The sequence below is a fragment of the Myotis daubentonii genome, chromosome 2 (genome assembly GCF_963259705.1).
Source record: "Myotis daubentonii chromosome 2, mMyoDau2.1, whole genome shotgun sequence".
NCBI lineage: Eukaryota > Metazoa > Chordata > Mammalia > Chiroptera > Vespertilionidae > Myotis > Myotis daubentonii.
The window spans coordinates 30,950,512-30,976,269 of NC_081841.1; the positions used below are offsets into that span (position 1 = coordinate 30,950,512).

At 40.4% G+C, this 25,758-nt stretch overlaps 1 protein-coding gene across 1 annotated transcript; it reads left to right on the forward strand.

Annotated features, from left to right (window-relative positions):
• The first annotated feature begins 21,483 nt into the window (after window positions 1–21,483).
• On the forward strand, window positions 21,484–23,537 carry LOC132226505 (small ribosomal subunit protein eS25-like). Its single transcript, XM_059681129.1, has 2 exons — window positions 21,484–21,532; window positions 23,079–23,537. Exons 1-2 carry the CDS (start codon window positions 21,484–21,486, stop codon window positions 23,468–23,470), a joined length of 441 nt encoding a protein of 146 aa, XP_059537112.1. The 3' UTR covers window positions 23,471–23,537.
• The last annotated feature ends 2,221 nt before the right edge of the window (window positions 23,538–25,758 follow it).

Here is a 25,758-nt window from a genome sequence, read left to right on the forward strand (position 1 = left end):
TTGAAAATGCCTGAGTTTTTAATGGAATAATTTTATTTGAGTTTTAAATCATACCCACCCCCTCCTTTTAAAAATGTACCATATTTTTTCTAAGGGTCTTATTTGTAATTCTGGGGGATGTTCAGAATAAGAAATATTTTTGTATCCTTAGTTGATTCTACATAGATATGTCTTTTACAGATGTTACTATATTTTATGTGTTGGGAGGTACATGGAGGGTATATTTAGAATTTTAACTTCATAGTCTTTGCTTCATCTTTGGGGGACAGATTTAATTAACAGCCTAAATGAGTTTCTTTGCTCTTAGAAGAGCATGCTTTAGGGAAATTATCTTAGAGTAAATGAGAGGCAAATCTGCAATTTTCTTGATCTTATATGTCATTTGGGAAAAATGGTGTGGGTTAGTATATAGTTATTCAACTTGGGGATTCATTGTCTTTTGAACATACACTTAAAAAAGGTCATAAATTTGTAATGGAACTTACCAGAGGGTCTAATTTTATATTTTAGGTTCATCCTGGATGTGTCCTAAAGTCTGTCATAATATGTCCCCTGCAGGCTGTTCTAAAGGGTCAGCTGTTTGAGATTTCTATGGAAAGCAAATTAATTTTAGTGGAAGTAATTAGACCAGGGGAATAACTATGGCTAGCCATGCTATTTCTTTGTAAGTAGTAAGTAATGTTGATGTTAAAAAGTTTGTATAAAAAATGGCCCTAGCTGGTTTGGCTCAGTGCATACAGTGTCAGTCTGTGGAGTGAAGGGTCCTGGGTTCAATTTCAGTCAAGGGCACATGCCTGGGTTGTGGGCTCATTATCACTACCTGACAGTTATTTGGGTGAATGCTTTTAAATTGATAAGTCTTTTAAATATATACTTTAGCTAGTAATTTCTACTTTTATTATATTACTAGGTGCCCAGTACACGAAATTCGTGCACAGGGGTGTGTGTCCCATCAGCCCAGCCTGCACCCTCTCCAATCCGGGACCCCTCGGGGGATGTCCGACTGCCAGTTTAGGCATGATCCCGGTATCACCTAACATTGGAAAAAGTAAAACTTACAAAATTCGGGGATTGGGCCTAAACTGGCAGTCGAACATCCCTCTCACAATCCAGGACTGCTGGCTCCTAACTGCTCACCTGCCTGCCTGCCTGATCGCCCCTAATGGCCTCTGCCTGCCTGATCTCCCTAACTGCCCCCCCTACCAGGCTGATCACCCCTAACTGCCTTTGCCTGCTGGCCTGATTCCCTGTAACTGCCCCCCCTCCCCCCGCCGGCCTGGACGCCCCTAACTGCCCCCCTTGCTGGCCTGATCACCCCTAACTGCCTCTTCCTGCTGGCCTGATCACCCCTAACTGCCCCCCCTTCCAGCCTGGTTGCCCCTAACTGCTCCCCCTGCCAGCCTGGTTGCCCCCAACTGACCCCCGCCCCCCCCCCCCCCCCCCAGCGTGCTGGCCTGGTCGCCCCACGCAGCCTGCTGTTCGGTTGTTGCGTGAGGGCATCCTGACCAATTTGCATATTCCTCTATTATTAGTATAGATCAGTGGTTCTCAACCTTCCTAATGCCACAACCCTTTATTTTTTTATTTATTTTATTTTATTTTATTTTATTTTATTTTATTTTATTTTATTTATTTATTTTTTTTATTGCTTAAAGTATTACAAAGGGTATTACATATGTATCCATTTTATCCCCCCGCCCTAGACAGTCCCCTAGCCTCCCCTATCACCCAGTGTCTTATGTCCATTGGTTATGCTTATATGCATGCATACAAGTCCTTTAGTTGATCTCTTACCCCCCTACCTCCTGCCCCCCAACCCTCCCCGGCCTTCCCGCTGCAGTTTGACAATCTGTTTGAGGCAGCTCTGCCTCTGTATCTATTATTGTTCAAAAGTTTATAATGGCCTCTATTGTCCATGAATGAGTGAGATCATGTGGTATTTTTCCTTTATTGACTGGCTTATTTCACTTAGCATAATGCTCTCCAGTTCCATCCATGACGTTGCAAATGGTAAGAGTTCCTTCCTTTTTACAGCAGCATAGTATTCCATCGTGTAGATGTACCACAGTTTTCTAATCCATTCATCTACTGATGGACACTTAGGCTGTTTCCAGATCTTAGCTATGGTGAATTGTGCTGCTATGAACATATGGGTGCATATATCCTTTCTGATTGGTGTTTCTGGTTTCTTGGGATATATTCCTAGAAGTGGGATCACAGGGTCAAATGGGAGTTCCATTTTCAGTTTTTTAAGGAAACTCCATACTGTCTTCCATAGTGGCTGCACCAGTCTGCATTCCCACCAGCAGTGCACAAGTGTTCCTTTTTCTCCACATCCTCTCCAGCACTTGTCGTTTGTTGATTTGTTGATGATAGCCAGTCTGACAGGTGTGAGATGGTACCTCATTGCTGTTTTGATTTGCATCTCTCGGATGATTAGTGACTTTGAGCATGTTTTCATATGTCTCTTGGCTTTCTGAATGTCCTCTTTTGAAAGGTGTCTATTTAGGTCCTTTGCCCATTTTTTGATTGGATTGTTTATCTTCCTTTTGTTAAGTTGTATGAGTTCCCTATAAATTTTGGAGATTAGGCCCTTATCAGATATGTCATTGGCAAATATGTTTTCCCACACAGTGGGTTTTCTCGTTGTTTTGTTGATGGTTTCTTTTGCTGTGCAGAAGCTTTTTATTTTGATGTAGTCCCATTTGTTCATTTTTTCTTTAGTTTCAAGTGCCCTAGGAGCTGTATCAGTGAAGAAATTGCTTCGGCATATGTCTGAGATTTTCTTGCCTTTGGATTCTTCTAGAATTTTTATGGTATCCTGTCGTACATTTAAGTCCTTTATCCATTTTGAGTTTATTTTTGTGTATGGTGTAAGTTGGTGGTCTAGTTTCATTTTCTTGCATATATCTGTCCAATTTTCCCAACACCATTTATTGAAGAGACTATCTTGGCTCCATTGTATGTTCTTGCCTCCTTTGTCAAATATTAATTGAGCATATTGGTTCGGGCCGATTTCTGGGCTCTCTATTCTATTCCATTGATCTATATGCCTATTCTTGTGCCAGTACCAGGCAGTTTTGAGAACAGTGGCTTTGTAATACAACTTGATATCTGGTATTGAGATCCCACCTACTTTGTTCTTTTTCAGGATTGCTGCAGCTATTCGGGGTCTTTTTTTATTCCAGATGAATTTTTGAAAAGTTCGTTCTAGATCTCTGAAGTATGCTGTTGGTACTTTAATGGGAAGTGCGTTGAATTTATAGATTGCTTTGGGTAGTATGGACATTTTAATGATGTTGATTCTACCAATCCATGAACACGGTATGTTCTTCCATCTGTTTATGTCTTCCTCTATGTCTTTTTTCAACGTCCTGTAGTTTTCTGAGTAGAGGTCTTTTACCTCTTTAGTTAAGTTTATTCCTAGGTAGCTTAGTTTTTTCGGTGCAATGGTAAACGGGATTGTTTTTATAATCTCTCTTTCTGAAAGTTCACTATTGGTGTATAGAAATGCCTCAGATTTCTTGGGGTTAATTTTGTATCCTGCTACATTGCCAAATTCATGTATTAAGTCTAGTAGCTTTTTGATGGAATCTCTAGGGTTTTGTATGTATAATATCATGTCGTCTGCAAATAAGGACAGTTTTACTTCCTCTTTTCCAATTTGGATGCCTTTTATTTCTTCTTCTTGCCGAATTGCAATGGCTAACACTTCCAGTACTATGTTGAACAGGAGTGGTGAGAGGGGGCATCCCTGTCTTGTTCCTGTTCTTAGGGGAAATGGTGTTAGTTTTTGTCTGTTGAGTATGATGTTGGCTGTGGGCCTGTCATATATGGCTTTTATTATGTTGAGGTATGATCCTTCTACTTCCACCTTGCTGAGAGTTTTTATCAAAAATGGGTGTTGAATTTTGTCAAATGCTTTTTCTGCATCAATTGATATGACCATGTGGTTTTTTTCTTTCAATTTGTTTATGTGATGTATCACGTTTATTGATTTGCGGATATTGTACCATCCTTGCATCCCTGGGATAAATCCTACTTGGTCATGGTGTATGATCTTTCTGATGTACTGCTGGATCCGATTTGCTAAGATTTTGTTGAGGATTTTGGCATCTATGTTCATGAGGGATATTGGCCTGTAATTCTCTTTCATTGTGTTGTCTTTACCTGGTTTTGTTATTAGGGTGATGCTGGCTTCATAGAATGAGCTTGGAAGTGTTCCTTCCTCTTGAATTTTTTGTAGTAGTCTGAGGAGGATAGGTTTTAGTTCTTCCTTGAATGTTTGGTAAAACTCCCCTGTGAAGCCGTCTGGTCCTGAGCTTTTGTTTGATGGAAGCTTTTTGATGACTGCTTCAATTTCTTCCATAGTTATTGGCCTGTTGAGGTTTTTAGATTCTTCCTGATTGAGTTTTGGAATGCTGTATTTTTCTAGGAATTTGTCCATTTCCTCCAGGTTGTCTAGTTTGTTGGAGTAAAGCTGTCCATAGTATTTTTTAACAATCATTTGTATTTCTGTGGGGTCTGTTGTTATTTCGCCTCTATCGTTTCTGATTTTATTTATTTGGGTCCTCTCTCTCTGCTTCTTGGTGAGTCTGGCTAGAGATTTATCAATCTTGTTTATCCTTTCAAAGAACCAGCTCTTGGTTTCATTGATTTTCTGTATTGTTTTTTTGGTCTCTATGTCATTTATTTCTGCTCTAATCTTTATTATCTCCTTCCTTCTGCTCACTCTGGGGTTTTCTTGTTGCTCTCTTTCTAATTCTTTGAGTTGTAGAGTTAGATGATTTACTACCATTTTTTCTTGTTTTTTGAGATAGGCCTGTAGAGCTATAAACTTCCCTCTCAGGGCTGCTTTCAATGTGTCCCATAGGTTTTGGATTGTTGTGTTTTCATTGTCATTAGTTTCCAGGATGTTTTTAATTTCTTCTTTGATCTCATTGGTAACCCAATCAATATTTAATAGCATGCTATTCAGCTTCCAGGTGTTTGAGTATTTTGGGTTGTTTTTATTATAGTTTATTTCTAATATTATGCCATCGTGGTCTGCGAAGACGCTTTTTATGATTTCAATCTTCTTGAATTTGGGGATACTTTGCTTGTGACCCAATATGTGGTCTATTTTTGAATATGTCCCATGAGCACCTGAGAAGAACGTATATTCTCTGGCTTTGGGGTGAAGTGTTCTGAAGATGTCTATTAAGTCCATCTGATCTAGTGAGTCATTTAGGATTGCTGTATCTTTGCTGGTTGTTTGTCTATAGGACTTATCCAGTGCTGTCAATGGTGTATTAAAGTCCCCTACTATGATTGTATTGTTGTCGATCTCTCCTTTGATATTTTCCAGGAGTTTTTTTATGAATTTGGGTGCTCCTACATTGGGTGCATATATGTTTACCAGGGTTATATCTTCTTGTTGTATTGATCCCTTTAGTATTATGAAGTGGCCTTCCTTATCTCTTGTTAAGGCCTTCACTTTGAGGTCTATTTTGTCCGATATAAGTATTGCTACCCCAGCTTTCTTTTCCTTTCCATTTGCCTGAAAGATATTTTTCCATCCTTTCACTTTCAGTCTGTGTGAGTCCCTTCTAATGAGGTGGGTTTCTTGTAGACAGCAGATGTATGGGTCATGTTTTTTTATCCATTCAGCCACTCGATGTCTTTTGGTAATGCCACAACCCTTTAATACAGTTCCTCATGTTGTGGTGACCCCCAATTTCATTGTTACAAATTGAACATAATTAAAGCATAGTGATTAATCACAAAAACAATATGTAATTATATATGTGTTCTCCGATGGTCTTACGCGACCCCTGTTAAAGGGTCATTCGACCCCCAAAGGGGTCGCAACCCACAGGTTGAGAACCACTGGTATAGATGGTCAACAAATGTGGCCTGGAATTTTTTTGAATTTTGCACTTTGTGAGGTTTCTTTTTCACTACTTTATAGTCGAATTTTGTAAGTTCTTCTTGATGACCTGAAAAATGAAATATTATATGTTTTTAGTAAATATAGTCATATTTTCTGTGTGTTTGTGTGGAATACTGTATGTGTGTATTTCTAGGAATTTCTCATGCTAGGTTAACATTAATGTAAATTGTGACTTTGATAAAAATTAAAAGACCTTTTATTTAAAAAATTTATTTATTGATTTTAGAGAGAGGTAGGGAGAGAGAGAAAAAGAGAGAGAGAGATTGAGATCAATTTGTTTTTCCACTTATTTATACATTCATTGGTTGCCCTTGTATGTGCCCTGACTAGAGATCAAACCCACAACCTTGGTGTATCAGGAAGATGCTCCAACCAATTGAGCTACCCAGCCAGGGAAAAATAAAAACACCTTTTAAAAATTAGCAATGCATATTTATGTTGGTAAAATATCACCTTAATATCCTATATAATAAAACCCTAATATGCAAATCGACTGAATGGCAAACTACTGGCGGAATGACCGGTCAGGGGAAGCTCCTGTGTTGAGCGTCTGCTCCCCAAAAGGGAGGTGACCAGCAGCGGCAGTGATGATTGGGGGGCGAGGCTGGCAAGTGGACAGTGCCAGGCTACCAGCCAAAGTGGGTGCCAGTGGGGACCCCCACTGACACCCCACCCACCAGTCGCCCCACAGATGGCCCTGATTGCCAGCCAAGGCTAGGCACCCTACCCTATACATTGGGAACAGTCTCTTAGATTTTAAAATTAAAACCTGGCAAGGCTACGCTAACACTGAAAAAACAGGATGATGCAGCAATGACATGCATGGACTCAGGCTTGCATATTTTGTGGTCAGCCCTGATTCTGACACTTATAACTGTGTGACAAAGCGAATTACTTAACTTCTCTCTGCTTCAGTTTTTCCACCCATAAGATGGGGAAAATGGTACTACTGCCTCAGAAGGATCATGTTATTACTACTTTTTATAATCAGGGCAAAAAATGTAGCTGCCCATACAACAGCAAGATGCCTTTTACCTGTATGAAAAGTATGGTCTGGTGCATGCAATGTCCCGGATTGAGAGAGGGATGTCCGACTGCCAGTTTAGGCCCGACATCCCCTGAAGGGTCCCAGATTGCGAGAGGGCACAGGCCGGGCTGAGGGACCCCTGTGCATGAATTTCAGGCCTCTAGTGGCAATATAATATTCTCTCTCTCTCTCTCAAAATATGTGATAGAATGCCCCAACTCCCTAGTCAGCATCAGGTCATATTTCTTAAAGAAGAGGTGTTCAGCAATCTCACTGGGAAATGGGAAGACTACAATTGGGCTGTGGTGTGGTCTGTCATCCTCTGCAAATTATAAATGGTTTTGAGTCTTCTATAGGTGGGGAAATGGGGAGATGATTTGTATGATGGGAGGAGATACCAGGTTCCAAATTCCATGTGAATCTCTGGCATTCAGGGGCAGCTGATATGTGAATGGAGCTAAAAGATTTCAACAAGAGAAACCTGCTTTGTTGTTAAAGTAATGGGCTCATCGGTCAAGGTTGTACTACCAGAGAGCACCTCCTGCTATCCCCAGGGCAAGTCATTGGTGCTGCAAAATGGGTCCTTGAAATAAGAGAACATGGGGGAGGAGCTTAGCAGGCTTTTTGCCAGGAGTCCTCTGGCAGAGTAGGGACACTCTCCTGAGTAAGGTGAGTTTCATCTTGGGACTGTCACTGATATGGAGGAAGAGGGATATTCACCACACTGACACTGAGAAAACATGTAAATGTAGGTAATTTGGGTCTTCTATAAACATTTGCTAATTTTTTCTTCTAACAACATATATTTTTTTTCATACGCACTGGTAACATAATATTTAGAGAAATGATACCATATGAGGGCCATCCAAGGATAAAATTTTCCATGACTTCTAAGAGGGCTTCCTCAGGCAAATAAAATACGAAACCACCTTAAAATAAAGCACTTTTGCCTCTTAGACTAGCCAGCCACTCTGTTCTTGATATATTTTTTGTAGTGCTGACATTTTCCTAGTCATTGAAGTCCAAAATTCTCTTTGTATGTAGGTATAAAATGGCATACCTGCCATCTAAAGAATTCAACCTGTGTGTGTCCCCACTGCATTTAAAATTTAGGGCTCTCAGATGAATCCAGCTTTATTTAAACCTGACCAAGTAGGTATTGAAAGTCTTAATGAATGGAAGCTTCATGTTATTGGCTTATTTCCCACATTATTGAGTTTCTGTCTCATTTACCTGAACAATGTTCGATGACTTAATTTACTTTCTTTCTGGGGGACAAGTGGCAAAGAAATATACATAGACATAGGAAGGACTTACAGCTAAACAGATGCATGTAGAAAATTAGAATGTCGAATGGAAAATCTGAAATAATTATGCAGAAATACTGATCAGACACTACAAAAAGTTTGAATCCTCTGGTAAACTTGAAATTATAAATACTTTTAAAAAGCAGGTTGAAGAGAAGGTGATTTCACAACCTTGGTCTTCTATAGAAGAAAAGAATGCCATCCAAGAACTAGGAGGTAGGAGGGGAGGAGAGAGAGAGAGAGAGAGAGAGAGAGAGAGAGAGAGAGGAGAGAGAGAGAGAGAGGTGAGAGAGACATGTGGATTGGTTGCATGTGCCCTGATGGGGCTGGGGATCGAACCTGCAACCCAGGCATGTGCCCTAGACTGGGAATCAAACCTGAGACCTTTCGGTGCTTGGGCCCATGCTCTCACCACTAAACACACCGGCCAGGACTGGTTTGCATTTTAAAATGTCATCCTCGCCTCAGTGGATAGAGCGTCAGCCTGCGGACTGAGAGGTCCCGGGTTCGATTCCGGTCAAGGGCATGTACCTGGGTTGCGGGCACATCCCCGGTGGGGGATGTGCAAGAGGCAGCTGATCGATGTTTCTCTCTCATCGATGTTTCTAACTCTCTCTATCTCTCTCCTTTCCTCTCTGTGAAAAATCAATAAAATATATTTAAAATAAAATAAAATAAAATGTCACCCTCCCCATTTCCCCTATAATGTAGTGGTTAACTGCATGGTCTCTGAAACCAAGCTACTTTGATTCCAACCTGAAAGTGACCACTTCCTACTTGTGTAACCTTAGGCTGGTTGTGTAATCTTTTCACAAAATTGGTATGCGGATGGTAACCTACCATACAGGTTTGTTGGGAGAATGAAATTAGTAAATATATGCCGGTATTTGAAATGCTTACGGTAGAAGAATGTCTACAAAATAGTAATTGCTGAGTAAACGTTAGAAATGATAATTTCTGAGTAATTTAATTTCTCTAGATCTCAGTTTTCTCATTTGCATAAGAATACATTTTTCTGAACTTCTTGCTATGGGTAGTAATAAAATCATGTGTCTGAAGAAATTTTCTTTCTATGAGGAGAGGTATATACTCAAATACCAAAAGGCTCAAGGCAAAATAAATAACAGAGTTCATTTTGAATCTGGGAGGATAATGGAAGAATTCCTGGCAAAATTGTTATGCATTAAAGTTGCCAGATTTGGGAATATTAGAAAGTGACAACATCTAGAAAACAACATTAGAAGCAAAATGCATATACCAAACATAAATACTTCCCAATAATGGAATGGGGGATAGGAACTCCTTCTGCCATTGAATATCACTATTATTTTATTCAAGAAGGTGCTTGAAGAGGAAAGGAGTTATCTCAGCCCAAGAAGAGTGCTTTTAAATCCACATATTGGCTTTTGTGGGATCTTACTATGTTATCATTTCCCTCCCCTCCCCAGATTTAGGGATAATCCCATCATGAACCAGGCAATTTACATGCTAGTGTTTGGAAAGTACTACCTTTAAGTATGAGAGGATTTCAATAGCCAGAAATTTGGATGGAAAGAGGAAAAAAGGATTTTAGCAAAGGCATCTGTATAAAGAAAGGCACAGGGCTAGAGCACCAGGATAATAAATGCTAGCTGCTTCATTAGACAAATTCCAAATCCTAAGGACATAACAAATTATATTTTTTTCTCACTCACATAACATCTGATAGGGCTTGGGCAGGCTTCCTTCATCTTGCTATTTGGGACATGTCTCCTCCAAGATGACTGACATTTAGAAGAATGTCTGCAAAATAGTAAATGCTCAGTAAATGTTAGAAATTATAATTTACAAGTAATTTAATTTCTCTAGATCTCAGTTTTCTCATTTGTATAAGAATACATTCATTCATCTCCGAATGAATGAAATCGGAGAAAAGAAAGGAGGCACTTGGCTCTCACCTGACTCAGTCTAGAAGCGATACATTTCACTATTACTGCAAGGCGGGCTGGGGAACAGAGATGCTCCCATTTATTTCGGTAAGGGCCTGAATGTTACGGGGGTGGAGGTGGGGATAGTAGGATTAAGCACTGCTCAGAGTTTGGCATTATGTAAACCATGGGTGGGAGCAAGGGGCAGTAAGAACTGGAAAAATCTACTATGATGAATTGAGGAAGAATATGAATTCTGGGCTTTGTTAGGGATGCATTACAGTTTTGAGCAGGGACTAATATCAGATCCTTCATAAATCTACTATTTTCTACAGTAACTAAAGAAAATGATAGTTACCGTAGAAAATAGATTTAGGAAGAAACAACAGCCTAAATGAGGGCAGTGATTCTGAAGTTAAATTTGAAAGGCAGTGTAAAAATAGAATTGATAGAAAGTCTTGGCAACTGCTTATATATAGAGGAGCCAAAAAACTAAGAAGAGAAAGGCAGTGAATGCAATTCTAAGGCCTCTTGTCTTGGAGATTAGGTGGATGGTATAATGAAATAGAACGTCTCATGAAGAGCAGGCTTTGTGGAGCTGCATGCTGTTTGTGCCAGGTAGCTCTCTGTTATGCTTGCCGAATTGTAGGAGGCAGTGGAAGCTCCATGGGGAGATGTCCAAGAGACAAGGATTTCAGTCTGCAGAGAAGGTAGATCTGGGAGAAGATAGCTGGAGTCAGGAAATGAAGGATGCCGTTGAGAAGCATAGGGCGTAGCTGTAAGAGAAGGTGGTGGAGAATGAGCCTTTAAACACTACATTTTGATTCATGTGTTAGTGGGGAGGGAGAGAAAGTTGAGAAAGTGAAGAAGCCAGAGGAGTGGTAAGAGACCTGCAGAGAGCCGTGGAGGGCTTCCTGATCCATCTTCCTGTGACTAGAGTAAAAGCCCAAACATGTGCTGACAGGAAGTATTTGCATTCTGTGACCTTAAACCTCAAGCAAACCTATGGAACTGCCCAGAAATCCTATTGTATTCTCCCTGATGAATTCACCTTCCCATTCCAAAGAGGAATATTTTACACTTTTTCCTCTCTCGTTAACCCATCAACACTCCCTATCCCTCCTTTAATGGCTGATCATCTGGCTGCTTATTTCACTGAGAAAATGGAGACAATCTAAAAACTACCTCATCTCCCACCACAACGTCTTTGCAGAATCCAGCCTCTGTCTACTGTGCTTCTCCATCTGTACTTGCTTCTCTCTGAGCCTCTTCCCTCCACGTGTCAAAGACTTTCCTCACTTGGCTCTGCTCCTGCAATCATCTTTCCTTCTGCATCAGCTTTCCTTCTCTCTCTTGAGTTATCTCTATCAACACATAAGCGTGCTGAAATGTCTCCCATCTCTAAAAGCTCTTCCTAGACACACCCCCTTCATCTTCCTCTAGTTTCTGTCTCAAGTCTCTGTTCCTCTTCATTGCAAACTCAACAGGATTTATTTTTCTTCCTTCCTTCCTTCCTTCCTTCCTTCCTTCCTTCCTTCCTTCCTTCCTTCCTTCCTTCCTCCCTCCCTCCCTCCTTCCTCCCTCCCTCCCTCCCTCCCTCCTCCCTCCCTCCCTCTTTCTTTCTTTCTTTCTTTCTTTCTTTCTTTCTTTCTTTCTTTCTTTCTTTCTTTCTTTCTTTCTTTCTTTCTTTCTTTCTTTCTTTCTTTCTTTCTTTCTTTCGGATATTTTTATTTATTTCTGAGAGGAAGGGAGAGGGAGAGAGACATAGAAACATTATTGATGAGAGAGAATCATTGATCGGCTGCCTCCTGCATGCCCCCAACGGGGATCAAGCCCACAACCCGGGCATATGCCCTTGACGGGAATTGAACCTGGGACCCTTCAGTCCGCAGGCCAAGGCTCTATCCACTGAGCCAAACCAGCTAAGGCTCAACAGGATTTCTTTATGTCCTTTGTATTGTATTCTCTCTTTCAGTGTAATCAGTTCTTTCCTTTGCTGAAAGTGCCCTCGTCAGTGTCAGCAGTGACTTTCATCTTGCTACACCCAGCCGCCAGTTCTTGATATTCATTTGCTTGCGCCAGTTCTTGATATTCATTTGCTTGAATTCTTGGAAGCTTTGGACAGAGTTGATCACATCCTCCTTATTGAAGCAACAATTTCCAGAACACTTAACTGCTGGGGTTTTCCTCCTAGTTTGCTGATCCCTACAAATGTTAGAGTGCCCCAGGGCTCAGTCCCTGGATCTTTATCCACATGTGCTCCCACCTAATTGGTTGGAAATACTATCTTCATGCACAGGACTCCCAAGTCTTCTCCAGTTCTGACCTTTCCATTGAGCTTTAGGTTTGTGCATCCGCTTGCCTATTTAACATCTGTGCTAGAACGACAAAAACTGAAACCCAATTGCCCAGAACAGAGCTATTGGCCCCTCCCAGCCACACCCCTTCCCAGCCCTACCAGCAAATAAACCCTCTCTCAGTCTTCTGCTCTCTGTCCCTTCTTCCACCACCACCCACCGCCGCCCACCACTGGTTTTTGTAACAGCCTCCTGACTGGCCTTTCTGCTTCACTATTGCTTCCCTTAACCCTAAACCCAGTATATACTCTGTACAGTAGCTAGAGTGATTCTTTTAGAACTGCAATTAGACCATATTACTATTCTGTTCAAAACCTTTATGATAGAACCTGGCACCTTTTCCATGGCCTGCAAGGCCCTGTAAGGTCCCATCTTTCTGGCTACTCCTTGCTTTGCTTACCCCATTCCAGCCACACTAGGTTCTTCCCTTTAACCGAGCAAGCCAAGGATGTCTGACTGAGTATGATGGCCTTTGGCTTATGTTCCCTCAGATATTTGAATAACTCTCTTGCTTTCTTTAGGAGGTCTCTGCTCAAATATAACCTCCAGGAGAAACCTTCCTTGACAATCCTGTCTAAAATGGCCACTCTTACACCTTTTCTAGGCCCTTTACCCTGATTTATTTTTCCTTATTCAGGCAGTCCTTGGGTTATGTCGTTGTACATCATTTTGTGGTTACGTCGCCATCTCCCATTTATTTATAAAAAAAGAAAAGTTCCGTCATTTCGATGTATGTACATATGTGCTTTATGTTTTTTATTATCTTTTACCACAAGGTCAGGAATTGTTATCTTTCTTTTATTGTATTTATTTATTTATTTATTTTTACAGTTTCACTTCATTACTGCTGTGTATGTGCTCCATGTGAGTGACGTAGGTGCTTATGTAGGTGGGTTCCGACTTACGGCGAAAATCGTGTTATGTCGCGCCATAGGAACGGATCTCTGATGTAACCTGAGGACCTACTGTAGTCCTTATCACTACCTAAATTTATATTGTATATTTGTTGACTTTTTTTTATTAAGGTATGATTGATATATAACTTTATATTAGTTTCAAGTGTACAACTTATTGATTGCATATGTTTACTTTTTAATTGTCTATCTCCTACACTAGAATATAAGATCACTGAAAGCAGAATCCTATATAATAAAAGAATAGTATGCAAATTGTTTCCTCGACGTGGAGTTTGTCCAGGAATTCAACAGGGGAAAGGGTTGGCCAGGGAAAGGGAAGGAGGCCCCGGCCGGCAGTTGGCAGCACTAGGGACCCTACTAGTGCACAAATTTCGTGCACTGGGCCTCTAATAAGTAAATAAGAATGATCTGTTTTGTTTTTCTTTAAATCTCTGTATCCCACTGTCTACTGCCTATAGTACTGCCAGTACTCCTGTCTAGTACTGTCTACTATCTTACTGAATCTGGCACACAGTAGGAAGTCTATAAATATATATCGAATGAATAGTGAATGAACAAATACATTTTGTTCAGAATCTTGCAAGTAACAGTTAATGGGATATAGCGACTATAACCCAAATGTATATGATCTTTGGCATAGATGTCCTAGCTGGAAACATTTGATTCCACAGACAACTTCTGGCTTCTCCATTTTCCACATCTTTACCTTGAATGACTATTCCCTCTCCTCTCAACTTCTCCAACTCCTCAGCACTCTCAGATAATTCAACCTTAAAATCATTTTTGATTGCGAGAATTATATAAGCTTGGGAAAAAGACAGTGAAGTGTTAGAGGTCATGCTGCCATCTAAAGGACAGAAATGGTAGGAAGCGTTTCTTGTTAGTAAAAGTGAGAGACCAGATTGGAATTAGCAGTGGGACAGGTAAGGCCAACTCAGCCTTCTCAGAAAACACTCTTGTTCTCTTCTGGTGACCTAAGGACATGGAGGTTGTTGGGTAATTCGCACAAATGTCTGTAAAAGATTTAATGTCAGAAAGTCACATTTTATCTGCCTTTTCCTCCCCTCCCTTATTTTAAAGTGTATAAATTGTGTGTGTGTGTGTGTGTGTGTGTGTGTGTGTGTGTGTGTGTGTGTAGCAAGGGGGTAGGGGGGTAGTGGGGGTAGAGGAAGGAGGTGGATTTATTTTTTCTTAGAGAAAAGATCTCAAATGTTAACAATGTTTGTCTTTGGGTAATGGAAATGTGGTATTTTCTCTCCCCCCCCCCCCCCCAATTTTCTGAAGGGTCTTCAAAGTACATTATTATTTAAATTTAAAAAATGATCTAATTTTAAAATTTAAATGGGGAATGAGAAAGTTTGATCTGGAAAATCTATGCCTTGTGAAGGTCAAATTGAAAGAAATCTTAGATCAAATAAAAATGTGTTTGTGTTTTCTTTCTTTGAAGAGGCCTATTTTCTAGGTTCCAGTTGACAGAAATACGAAGGCTTAAATTTGGGGAACCTCTTTTATATGATTAAAAGTGTCCATTGGTATGAATAAGCAAGATTCTAGAAAATAGTTGCATAGTTCAATAATTTCTGAGTTTTATAGGAAGGAGGCTCGAGAGAGATACTTTGACGTGTTGGAGAGAAGCAGCCCCAGGAAGCTGACAGACTGCACTTAAGTTGACAACCTGGAGAGTGTGGAAAAGAACAAGACTCCAGCTAAAAGTCAGGAAAACTCTCCAAACGTACATGCTCAGCCTGCAAGGACTACAGTGGACATGGAATGATTGTTGACTCACTTCGCCTGAAAGCATGAACAGCTCCTCTAGGCAAACAAAATCATTTGAGCTAGAACAAAAGATGTTTTTAAACTGTGAAAGCTATCTCAGAATTGGGTGGATCAGCAAAGGGACTTTGAGGTCCACAGTCATTAGAGGTCTTTTAAAGAACAAGGGCAACCATTAAGAAGAAGCCTGGCTGGGATATGTGTCCAGTACAAGAGAAAACAGATGTCCAATATGTGCTTAAGAAATGTGGCGATTCTAGTGCTAGACTTGCAAACATTATGGGGCCCTGGGGATTGACCCTGAAGGAGGATTAGAGAAATGTGAGTCTGGCAAGATAAGCCAGATTTTGATCGTGGTAGGTTATGTACTGCAAATGAGACTTGTTGAATAATAATAATAATAATAATAATAATAATAATTATAATAATAATAATAGCATTTGTCAAGTTACTCTCTGTCAGGACCTATGCTAATATTATCTCAGTTAATCTTCTCCCCAACTGGATGTATTAAGTGCTATTAATATAACGTTACAACAACAACAACTTGCTTTGGGAAAATTTCCTGAGGTGCCCTGGAATCAACTTCCCAAGGAGGATGGGGCGAGAGATCACAGAAAGAGGCTGACAACTCTAGAATTAAAGAAAAAGTTTCAGGGAACTTACAGACAGAAGCAGCCTTGGGTGGATCTCTGCAACCAAAAGGTAATGGGGCTTGATACAAAAATAGGTTTACAGTTGATCGTATGGGAAAGAATACAATAATTAAATAACAATACAAGAAGACAAGCATACCCACAACTGTAAACCTACTTTTGCCCAACCTCTATATGGTTCCCAGAAACACAGGTGACTTGTAGCCAAGTGCTTAGTTAACGCTGTGTATTCCAAAGCAGTAAACAGTGGAATGGGCTGACTTATCTATGTAAGAACATTCCTTTCAGGTGGTACAGACCCATCCCTCCCCAGGTCACTGGGACCAACTTCTTAAGATGGCGTTGGTCACATCAAATACTAGAAACCGTTTTGCCTAACACCCCCAAAATAAATAATTCTATTTAAGCAATTGTCCTAAAGTCACATAGGTAATATGTGTGTATAATAAGTCTGACTGACTTCCTACTTTTAATAGCTACACTCTATTTCTCTAGAGCTTGTCTTCAAACGTTTTTGCTGTCATGACCCCTAAAGGAATATTGATGATCAATACTTATACAAGTTTGCCTACTTTTATGTTGACATCTCATTTTTTCAATATAAGTTAAAATTTTTACAAAATATGTAATTATATTTAAAAATACTCTTTTAAAAAAGATCTGGCCCAGCTGGTGTGGCTCAGTGGTTGAGCATTGACTTATGAACTGGTTCTATTCCCAGTCAGGGCACATGCCCCAACTGCGGGCTCAATCCCCAGTAAGGGATGTGCAGGAGGCAACCAACCCATGATTCTCCCTCAGCATGTTTCTATCGCTCCCTTTTTCTCCCTTCCTCTCTGAAATCCATAAAAGTATATATATATATATATATATGAAGATTTGCTGTTGTTAAAAAATTGCATTCTTTCTTTTATTTTTCAAAATTTATTTTCATTCCACTCTTCTTATAGAATTTATCCTACTGTAACATATTTTTGCACATCTGTCATTCACTGTGATGGTTCGTTTTCTGCCAACTTCGCTAGGCTATAGTACTCACTTAATCAACTAAATACTAATCTAGGTGTTGGTGTGAAGGTTTTTTATAGATGTAGTTAACGCCTTTAAAGGAGATTACCCTTGATAATGGTGTGATTCATCCAATCAGTTGAAGGCCCTAAGAGCAATAATTGAGGTTTCCTGAAGATGAAACTCTACCTCAAGAGTGCTACATTACTCCTACCCGAGTTGCTAGCCTACCAGACTGCCCTACAGATTTCAAACCTGCCAGGCCCACAGTCACATAGCCAATTTCTTAAAACAAATCTATCTCCTATTGACCCTGTTTCTCTTAAGAACCCTGACTGATACATTCAACCTAGTAAACTTAACTGAAATAGCAACAAAAAATATGTACACTAAAATTAAAAATTACATTTACTTTTCTGAGACATTAAGGTTATTATCTTAAAATATTTCTTAGATACTGAATTATCACTATGATTATTAATAGTCTGCTATTGCTCAAAGTGGTATAGATATATTAAAACTTTTGATAATTATTTTTAAAAAGTAAAAAACATACAGGAAATGCATCTCTTAATTAGATCCATTGAGAAATATATATATGAAATTGTTTATGGGGCTTTGATTAAAGGAATTATCAAATTGCCTTTTTGGTATTGGAACATTTTGAGGTTTGAGATATGTGAGTGGTAGATCTTTCTTTTGCAAATTGGGAGGAAAGTGACTGTAAGGAGGAGAATGAAGTATCAGTCATACCAATTATAGGAAGAAGTACCTATAAAAATAGAGGATCTGAAAACTGATTTTCAAAAACTATCTGTGGCTTTGTACCCATTCTAAAATTTTCACACACTTCCAGGCAAGTGTGCCTCCCTTGGAAGACTGCTGCCCCTTTGTCTGGGTTTCAAAGTTATCTTGGTGGCTGATCTGTTTGGACTTAGTGAATTTGGCGAACTTCTAGTTTCTGCGTATTTTCTGGCTTCTGTTAATTGAGTCCCATTACTTCATTGTGATCTTTGGATTCAGGGTCCGTTCTGGGTCTGACTATCTGATGTTTTCCAAGCCCACCGTCCCAGCAGTTTCCTTGGCTTCCTAGCTTTTTAACTTGAGAGCCTGGTTTTCCTTATACACATTCCAGAAAGGAAGGGCTCTATGCTCACCTCAGTGGGGATGGATAGATGCTGGAGGCAGTGACTTCAGTCCACCTGCCAGCCATCTTGCTTCCACTGGCTTTATCATGAGGTATCAATTAGGTTAAAACATACTTTGTTGTCCTTGGAAATCAGGCCCCTTTGTCTGCTTCAATCTGTTTCCATTTATCTTGCTTTATTCCTCTTTACCTTTTGGTCTTCTTTGCCTTGTTAGGCTTAATTGCTTTTTATATTTCCGTCCTAGGTTTTAATTTACCCGATTTTATGAGTTTTTAAACGCTAGTAAAGACCAACCCATAAAAATAATGCCAAAAGTTACCAAATTTTAGAGATTGAAGGAACATTATAAATCATAATTTCTGTCTGTGTGTGCATGTGAAGTAGATGTTGGGATTGTGCAGAAGACATTTAAGCCTGGGGCGGGGCTTGAAAGTATGAGAGAAAAGTTTGAGGACCGACATTCCTTCCCTCCTGAGGACTTTTCCATCCCTCTGTGGTAGCACATGGCCCATGTGCTTCCTTCACTCTTGCCATCTCGCCAGCCAATGTTACTGACTGGGGCAATTGGAACAGGAAGAAGGGAAGTGAGATGGGGAAAGGGGCAAGAACTTCCTTGTTTGACCGCTTGCAGGAGGGGACTTGCCAGTATTCAGAGTGAACTATTTCTCTCCTGCGATGCTTGCTTTTGCTCTGTGGACACCCCTTCCCCCTCATGGTTGGGGTTCCTCCTCTGTACTTCTCCTTTTTTTTATTTTAAATACATTTTTTTTTTTTTTTTTACAGAGAGAAAGGGAGAGGGATAGAGAATTAGAAACATCAATGAGACAGAAACATCGATCAGCTGCCTCCTGCACACTCCCAACTAGGGATGTGCCCGCATCCAAGGTAAATGCCCTTGACCGGAACTGAACCTGGGACCCTTCAGTCCACAGATCAGCGCTCTATCCACTGAACCAAACTGGTTAGGGCTCCTCTGCCGGGAGCCAGTCCATCCTTGCTGTTTCAAGGGACCTGGCATATATGGCATACGGTTCTTAATATGTTTGCTCACCTTCTTGGCGCTGTGTTTTAACCAAGGTCACCTCTCCGAGAAAGGTTGAATCCCCAGGTAGGGATTTTCCCCTGAAGTTAGGGAGGGAATAAAACCCCTCAACTAAGTGCCAGGCAGGTAATTAATCCCTTTAACTATGAACAATCATGCTTAAACTACATAATCTTTTCTCCCTGGAATGGAGATAAGAAACGCCCTAACCTTTGTAATAGAGATTGATAGGATTGAATCAACTGGTATAAATACAGTTGTAACAAGACAGAAACACTCAGAACTTAGAACACAGAACTCATGAGACAGAATTCAGGAGACAGAACTCAGAATCTAGAGACAGAAGACAGAGCTTAGAACACAGAACTTACAAGACAGAACTTCAGACAGAACTTAGAAGAGAGCCAGGAGGACAGAACCTACACAGAACCTGCAGACAGAGGAACTTCGCTGGAGAGAGCATGGCAGGGGATCCTGGACAGAGGCTGGCCTCAGAGCCTGGAGATGGAGCCTAGCGAGAGAACATGGCAATAGATCCTGGACTGAACCTGACTATAGAACATGGCAGGAGAGCCTGACTGGAACCTGGACACTGAACCTGACTGGAGAGCCTGGACAGAACCTGGCTGGAGAACCTAGCAAGAGAACATGGACACAGAACCTCTCTGGAGATCCGGGCTAGAGATCCTGGCTAGGCTGCTGATCAACTGAACACTGTCTCCGTGTCCTTCCTTCTTCTCCGACTCCGTCTACGCCTTTGGGAACCCCTGGACCCGCTGGGGTTGGACCCCGGCACTCCTCTGTACTTCTTTTGTTCCAGTTGAATGCCCTTGCTTGTGCTCTCTGCAGTTGCAGGCTGGTGGCCCACTTCTGGCTTCTGTTTACTGAGACCTCCCCATGGACCTCCCCAGGTAGCCACAGTGAATGGGATTCAGGACAATCCCAATTGGATGACATGAAGCTAACAGTTTTTAGAAAAAAGTGTACATTCAATAAGACACTGGGTTTCAAGCTGTTGGGAAACTGTGGTCATGTGCCCTGAGCATGAATAGAATTCATCTTCGCTGGAAAATTAAAATTTACTGATGAATCATCTTGATGGTTTTGGGGTAGGAACAGGGTAAATTTCTTTCAAAACAATTTATTAGGAAGGCGTGTCAGGAGAAGCCTTTATTTTTATTCCTTCTGGAAGACACAAAGAATCATGTGAAAGAGATATCCCTGAGGACATTTTAAGAGGAGATGGGTTAAAGCTGCAAATAGCAAGATTTAAGGTTCAGTATGGAGAATTTCCTGACATGGAAAATTCTTCATCACTGAGATGAAATATAAAAGGACCTTCCCTCCAGCGTTGGCCACCAAACCAACTTTCTGGGGTTGTTTAAATGGCTTTGTTTTCTGCAAGTGTTCATTGATCTCTGCAAGTTGATGATGGTTGATCAAATCATAGTCCCTGATTCAACTAGGAAACTTTTGCTAAAAGGAGTTATAATTTCAGTTTCCACGGGTACATGGAATTATCTAGCCTTTTGAACCTATATAAGCCAACATTGCCTTGGGGTAACATTTAAAAACAAATTAAAACAGGTGTAATATTTAAAAACAAAGTAAAACAGCAACAACAGTATGAGAAAAAAAATATAGAGTTTAAAGCAATTACAATCCTTTACTCAGTTTTATGCAAATATGTAAGGGCAGGAGGTTGTGATAGGTATTGGGGGACCATTGACTGTGACTATCCTGCCTGTGAAGGAAAGCACTGATTGCCCTTTGCTCTGGAATATCTTCTCAAGGATGTTTGTTTAGCTAACAGTCTTGACAGATAGAGATTGTCTTTCTCTGGAGCCAAGAACAGGTTTTCTTTCAGTTTTGTGAGGTTGGCAGAATAATGGCCCCTCTACAGACATCCATGTCTGAATTCCACAAGTCTTTTGACTATGCTTCCTAACAGGGTAAATGGGAATTAATGCAGATGGAATTAAGAATGTGAATCAGTCAAAGGCCCTTAGAATAAGGAGGTTATCCTGGATTGTCTGGTTGGGTCTCATGTAATCACAAGGATCCTTTAAAGTGGAAGAGAGAGGCAGAGAGGATGATCAGAGTGAGGCAACGGGAGAACTCAGCTCGATCTGGATAGTTTTGAAGATGGAAGAAAGGGGCCACGGACCCAGGAATTCTCGAGGTCCCTAGAAGCTGGAAAGGGGAAGGAAATGGATTCTTCTATAGAAGGAAAGCAGCTAACACTTTGATTTTAGTCCACTTGGACTTCTGACCCCTAGAACCGCAAGCTAATAAACTTGTATGGGTTAAGCCACTAAGTTTGTGGTAATTTGTTTCAGCAGCAATAGGGACCGAATAATATTCCCTGCAAGATAAGGATAGTGTCTCCCTCTGGAGCAAAGGTTCAGCATGCTTTCTGTACAATATAATAAGGATCATGTCTCTTTCCAGGGCAAAGGTAGGCATGCTGATTTCTCATGACAAAATATTCAGGTTTCCTAAATTCAAGTTTTCTCTGCTGGAACACTACCCAGGGTGGAAGCAGGCGTCATTGGCTCTCTTTGCATTGCTCTGTGGGTATTGGGGCTTGGAGGAACTGGCTCAAAGGCTGATACTCTGGCCACTGCTACTGCAGTAGTAATAACTTGTCCTTTTCCTCTGACTCGCGAATCTCATGTCTTCTGCCAGCATCTATAAAGCTCTAGCGCACTAACTTGTTAGTTTGTAAGTAGACTTTTCACTGTGTGTTTACTGTTAATGGGTTTTTGCAAAATTTCTTTAAAAATCCTCCAGCAGCCAGATAATATTACATTCATGATGCTCTTTACTTTCCATACTTTAGGGATGAAGTATCATGTCTCTCTCTAACTTTACTAAGATCAGAGATCAGCTAGCAACAAATTGGAAATCCTATATAATGAAAGCCTAATATGCAAATCGACTGAATGGCGGAATGACTGGTGGAATGACTGGTCACTATGATGAGCACTGACCACCAGGGGGCAGACACTCAATGCAGGAGCTGCCCCCAGCCCGCAGGCCCCAGGCCAGCCAAGGCGGGTGCCAGCAGGGGCCCCTGATCGCCCCGCTGGCCAGGCCTAGGGACCCTACCCGTGCACAAATTTTGTGCATCGGGCCTCTAGTAAAAAAATAAAAATCAAACCTGGTTGTTTACCACAGATAGTTTGAGAAGCGTTTTTGTCTACTGAACTTTACCGCTATGGCTGCAACTAAAAAGTCCCTTGTGTGTGTGTTTTTTTCATCCACAGAATTTCCTTCCAGCCACACTTTTCTGTTTACCTTCTCTTCCTCCATGCCATGCCACACAGAGAAAATTCTTGGGAATTAGTCTCTCGGAGTGCTTTTCCCATGAGAAGCATTCCCGCTAGGAATATTTGGTGAATTAGATTTCCTTGGTTATGCCACGAAGCTCCCTGGCTTCCACAGCCCTTTGTTTTTATCTTACACTTTGTGGAAAAGTCATCATCTAAACCAAGGGCTTTATTTCATGGTGTGAAAACCAAGGCCTCTTATGACCAGGCAAAATACTGCCTTGTCTCTTTTCTGACCCAACTAGATAGTGTCTTGGGAGAAACTGTGTTAGCCACCCTCACTTCCCTTTTCCCTGACATAAGGCCTGGCTCAGTTGTTAGTTTAGTTAAACAGCATCGCTTCTCTCCACACCTCCAGAAATATAAGGGTGAAATGGAAATTACTTTATTTACAGGCTGAGTGTAGCTAGAGAAATTGACCTGTGAAAGAAGTTGGAAAGAAACTTAAAACTAATTAATTAACTCAAGAAACATTTATTGAGGCAACTATATGCAAGGCACTCTTTTTAAAAAAAATCTTCACTTGAGGATTTTAAAAAAATTGATTGATTGAGAGAGAGAGAAGCATCGATGTGAGAGAGAAACATCAATTGGTTGCCTCCCATTTGCACTCTGACCGGGGATTGAACCTGCAACCTAGGTATGTGCCCTGACTAAGAATCTAACCCACAGGCTCTCTGAGTCCCGTGGTGCCACCCAAGGACCACAAGAAGGAGAAAGATGCTGGAAAGTCAGCCAAGAAAGACAAAGACCCCATGAGCAATTCGGGGGGCAAGGCCAAAAAGAAGTGGTCCAAAGGCAAAGTTGGGGACAAGCTCAGTAACTTGGTCTTGTTTGTCAAAGCCACATATGACAAGCTCTGTAAGGACATTCCCAACTACAAGCTTATAACCCAAGCTCATAACTCCGAGAGGCTGAAGATTCGCGGCTCCTTGGCCAGGTCAGCCCTTCAGGAGCTCCTTAGTAAAGGACTTATTAAACTAGTCTCAAAGCACAGAGCTCAGGTGATTTACACCACAAACACCAAGGGTGAGGATGCCCCAGCTGCTGGAGAAGATGCATGAACAACAGATCTCACCGGCTGTACATTTTGAAAAATAAACCTTTATTAAATCAAAAAGAAAAAAAGAATCTAACCTGCAAACTTTTGGTGTACAGGATGATGCTCCAACCAACTGAGCCACCTGGTCAGGGCAAGGCACTCTTTTCGATCCTGGAACAAGGCTTGAAGACTGGGAGCTTCCTGGGGAAGGATGAAGAGGACCTCGCTTGGGAAGAAATTGAGAAATATATTCCAGTGTCTAGAATTGTGAAGTTTGGGGATTATACGGAGGGGGAATTTTGTAGGTTTATCATTGAAAATTTTTTTTTTAAAAAAATATATTTTATTAATTTTTTACAGAGAGGAAGGGAGAGGGATAGAAAATTAGAAACATCGATGAGAGAGAAACATCAATGAGAAAGAAACATTGATCAGCTGCCTCCTGCACATCCCCACTGGGGATGCGCCCGCAACCAAGGTACATGCCCTCGACTGGAATCGAACCTGGGAACCTTCAGTCCGCAGGCCGATGCTCTATCCACTGAGCCAAACTGGTCAGGGCAGCGCGCTCTTTTTTTCAGAGTCAGAAGCTTAACTGAAACATTTCTTCTTCCTAACAGGCATACAAGAAAAATTACCAATACTCCTTTTCTCTTCTAGTTCTTTGAGAGAAATAAAGAATATTCCTGCTCACACACTTGGAAGTCACTAGTAAATAATATGGGTCAGAACTTTGTCTATTCAGCAGTGGACCCATTGAACTCTCCAAGCTTCCTCTGTTATATGCCTAAGATATGTGTTCCTTTTGTACTAAGGACTACAAAATGACCAGCTCCTTTAAGAGATTTGGAAGGAGCTGGGAATTACCAGGTTGGTTAATGGATGGGTTTAACATATTCTGTGAAAAATACATTATGCATAAATGTTAAATATATTTAACATATTCTGTGAAAAAATACATCAATTTGTAAGAAAAGGCAATTGGCTCATGTAGAGTTTTGGTTCCTAAAAGAATCTTTTCTTGATTGAAAACATGTAAGCAAAGGGTTTTGTGCATTTTGGTAAAGTTATGTAACCTATGTTTTTCAGTTCTGACCACTACAAAAGAGAGAAAAAGCTTTTGCATGTAGCAAAGATACATTCAAAAATCAGGAGATCAGTCATTGCCAATCGGTACCTGTGCTGCCTTCAAGGGCGAGAATGGTATACATAACAACAAAAGATGCTCCAGAACAAATTACGAGTTCTTAGAAGGTAAATTAATGTCTTTTTTATTAGTTGCAAAGGAATGGTTATTACCAAAAAATATCCTGTAATGAGCTTGTATCCCGAAGCTATCTCTCAAATGGAATTTATGTATAGGCTAGACTATACGTGAGGACAAATATGATATCTACTATTTTTATGAGAAATAAAACTACATTTGGATTTAGGAGCAGTTTATATTGGTTGATATTTAGCTAGTTAAGGTGTTCAACACATTTAAAACATCTTTCTTTAGTAGGCAGAACAGAACAATGCTTATAGTCTAATTTTCATCTGTAGATATTTTGCTATAGAGTAAACATGTATTGTGAATCATATATACATTCTTGGTATTGGCCTGGCTATTTGCCTACTAAGCCCAGTTCTACCATTCACCTGGAAACTGTTTCTAGAATTGGAGAAATGATATTTGAAAAGAGAGAAACTTTTTGGAACCATACCTTATAAGCCTATCAAGTACTGGTAAAATTCAATATGGGATAAAGAAATTTGGAAAAAATACTTTTCACAGACGAGCAAGATAAGAAAGCAAAGAACCAAAAGAAAGAACTAAGAACAAGTAAAAATGCTGCATTTCCTCTTATGGGATAGAATTTTCAACAACTCCTGAGGACCAATATATAAATAATGAGGTCTTAGATTCCTTTGTGGTTCTCTTCTAAGAAGTAATTAAATCCATTTATTATTCTTGTCTTTGAAAACATTGATTTATTCCTACTTTGACCTTTAGGGATTCTAATAGAATTACAGTTTATTCATTTGCGTCAATGTTGTAGATTGTGTAAAACATCTTTAAGTGAGTTAATATATATGAGGCCCTTAGAAGAGGGTCTGGTACTTGTTTGCAGTACATAAGTGTTTATTATTATTATTTTTTTCACAACAAGAAGAAAAATCTTATGAGGAGTCTAAAAGCATGTAAGCTGTTTATGGTTAATCTTTGGAATGCCTTTTGGTCGAACTTTGTGCAGCTCAGCACATTAGATTGAATGCATTGAACTAATTTCCCAGATGGCTGGATGACATTTTTGACTTTTCAGGATG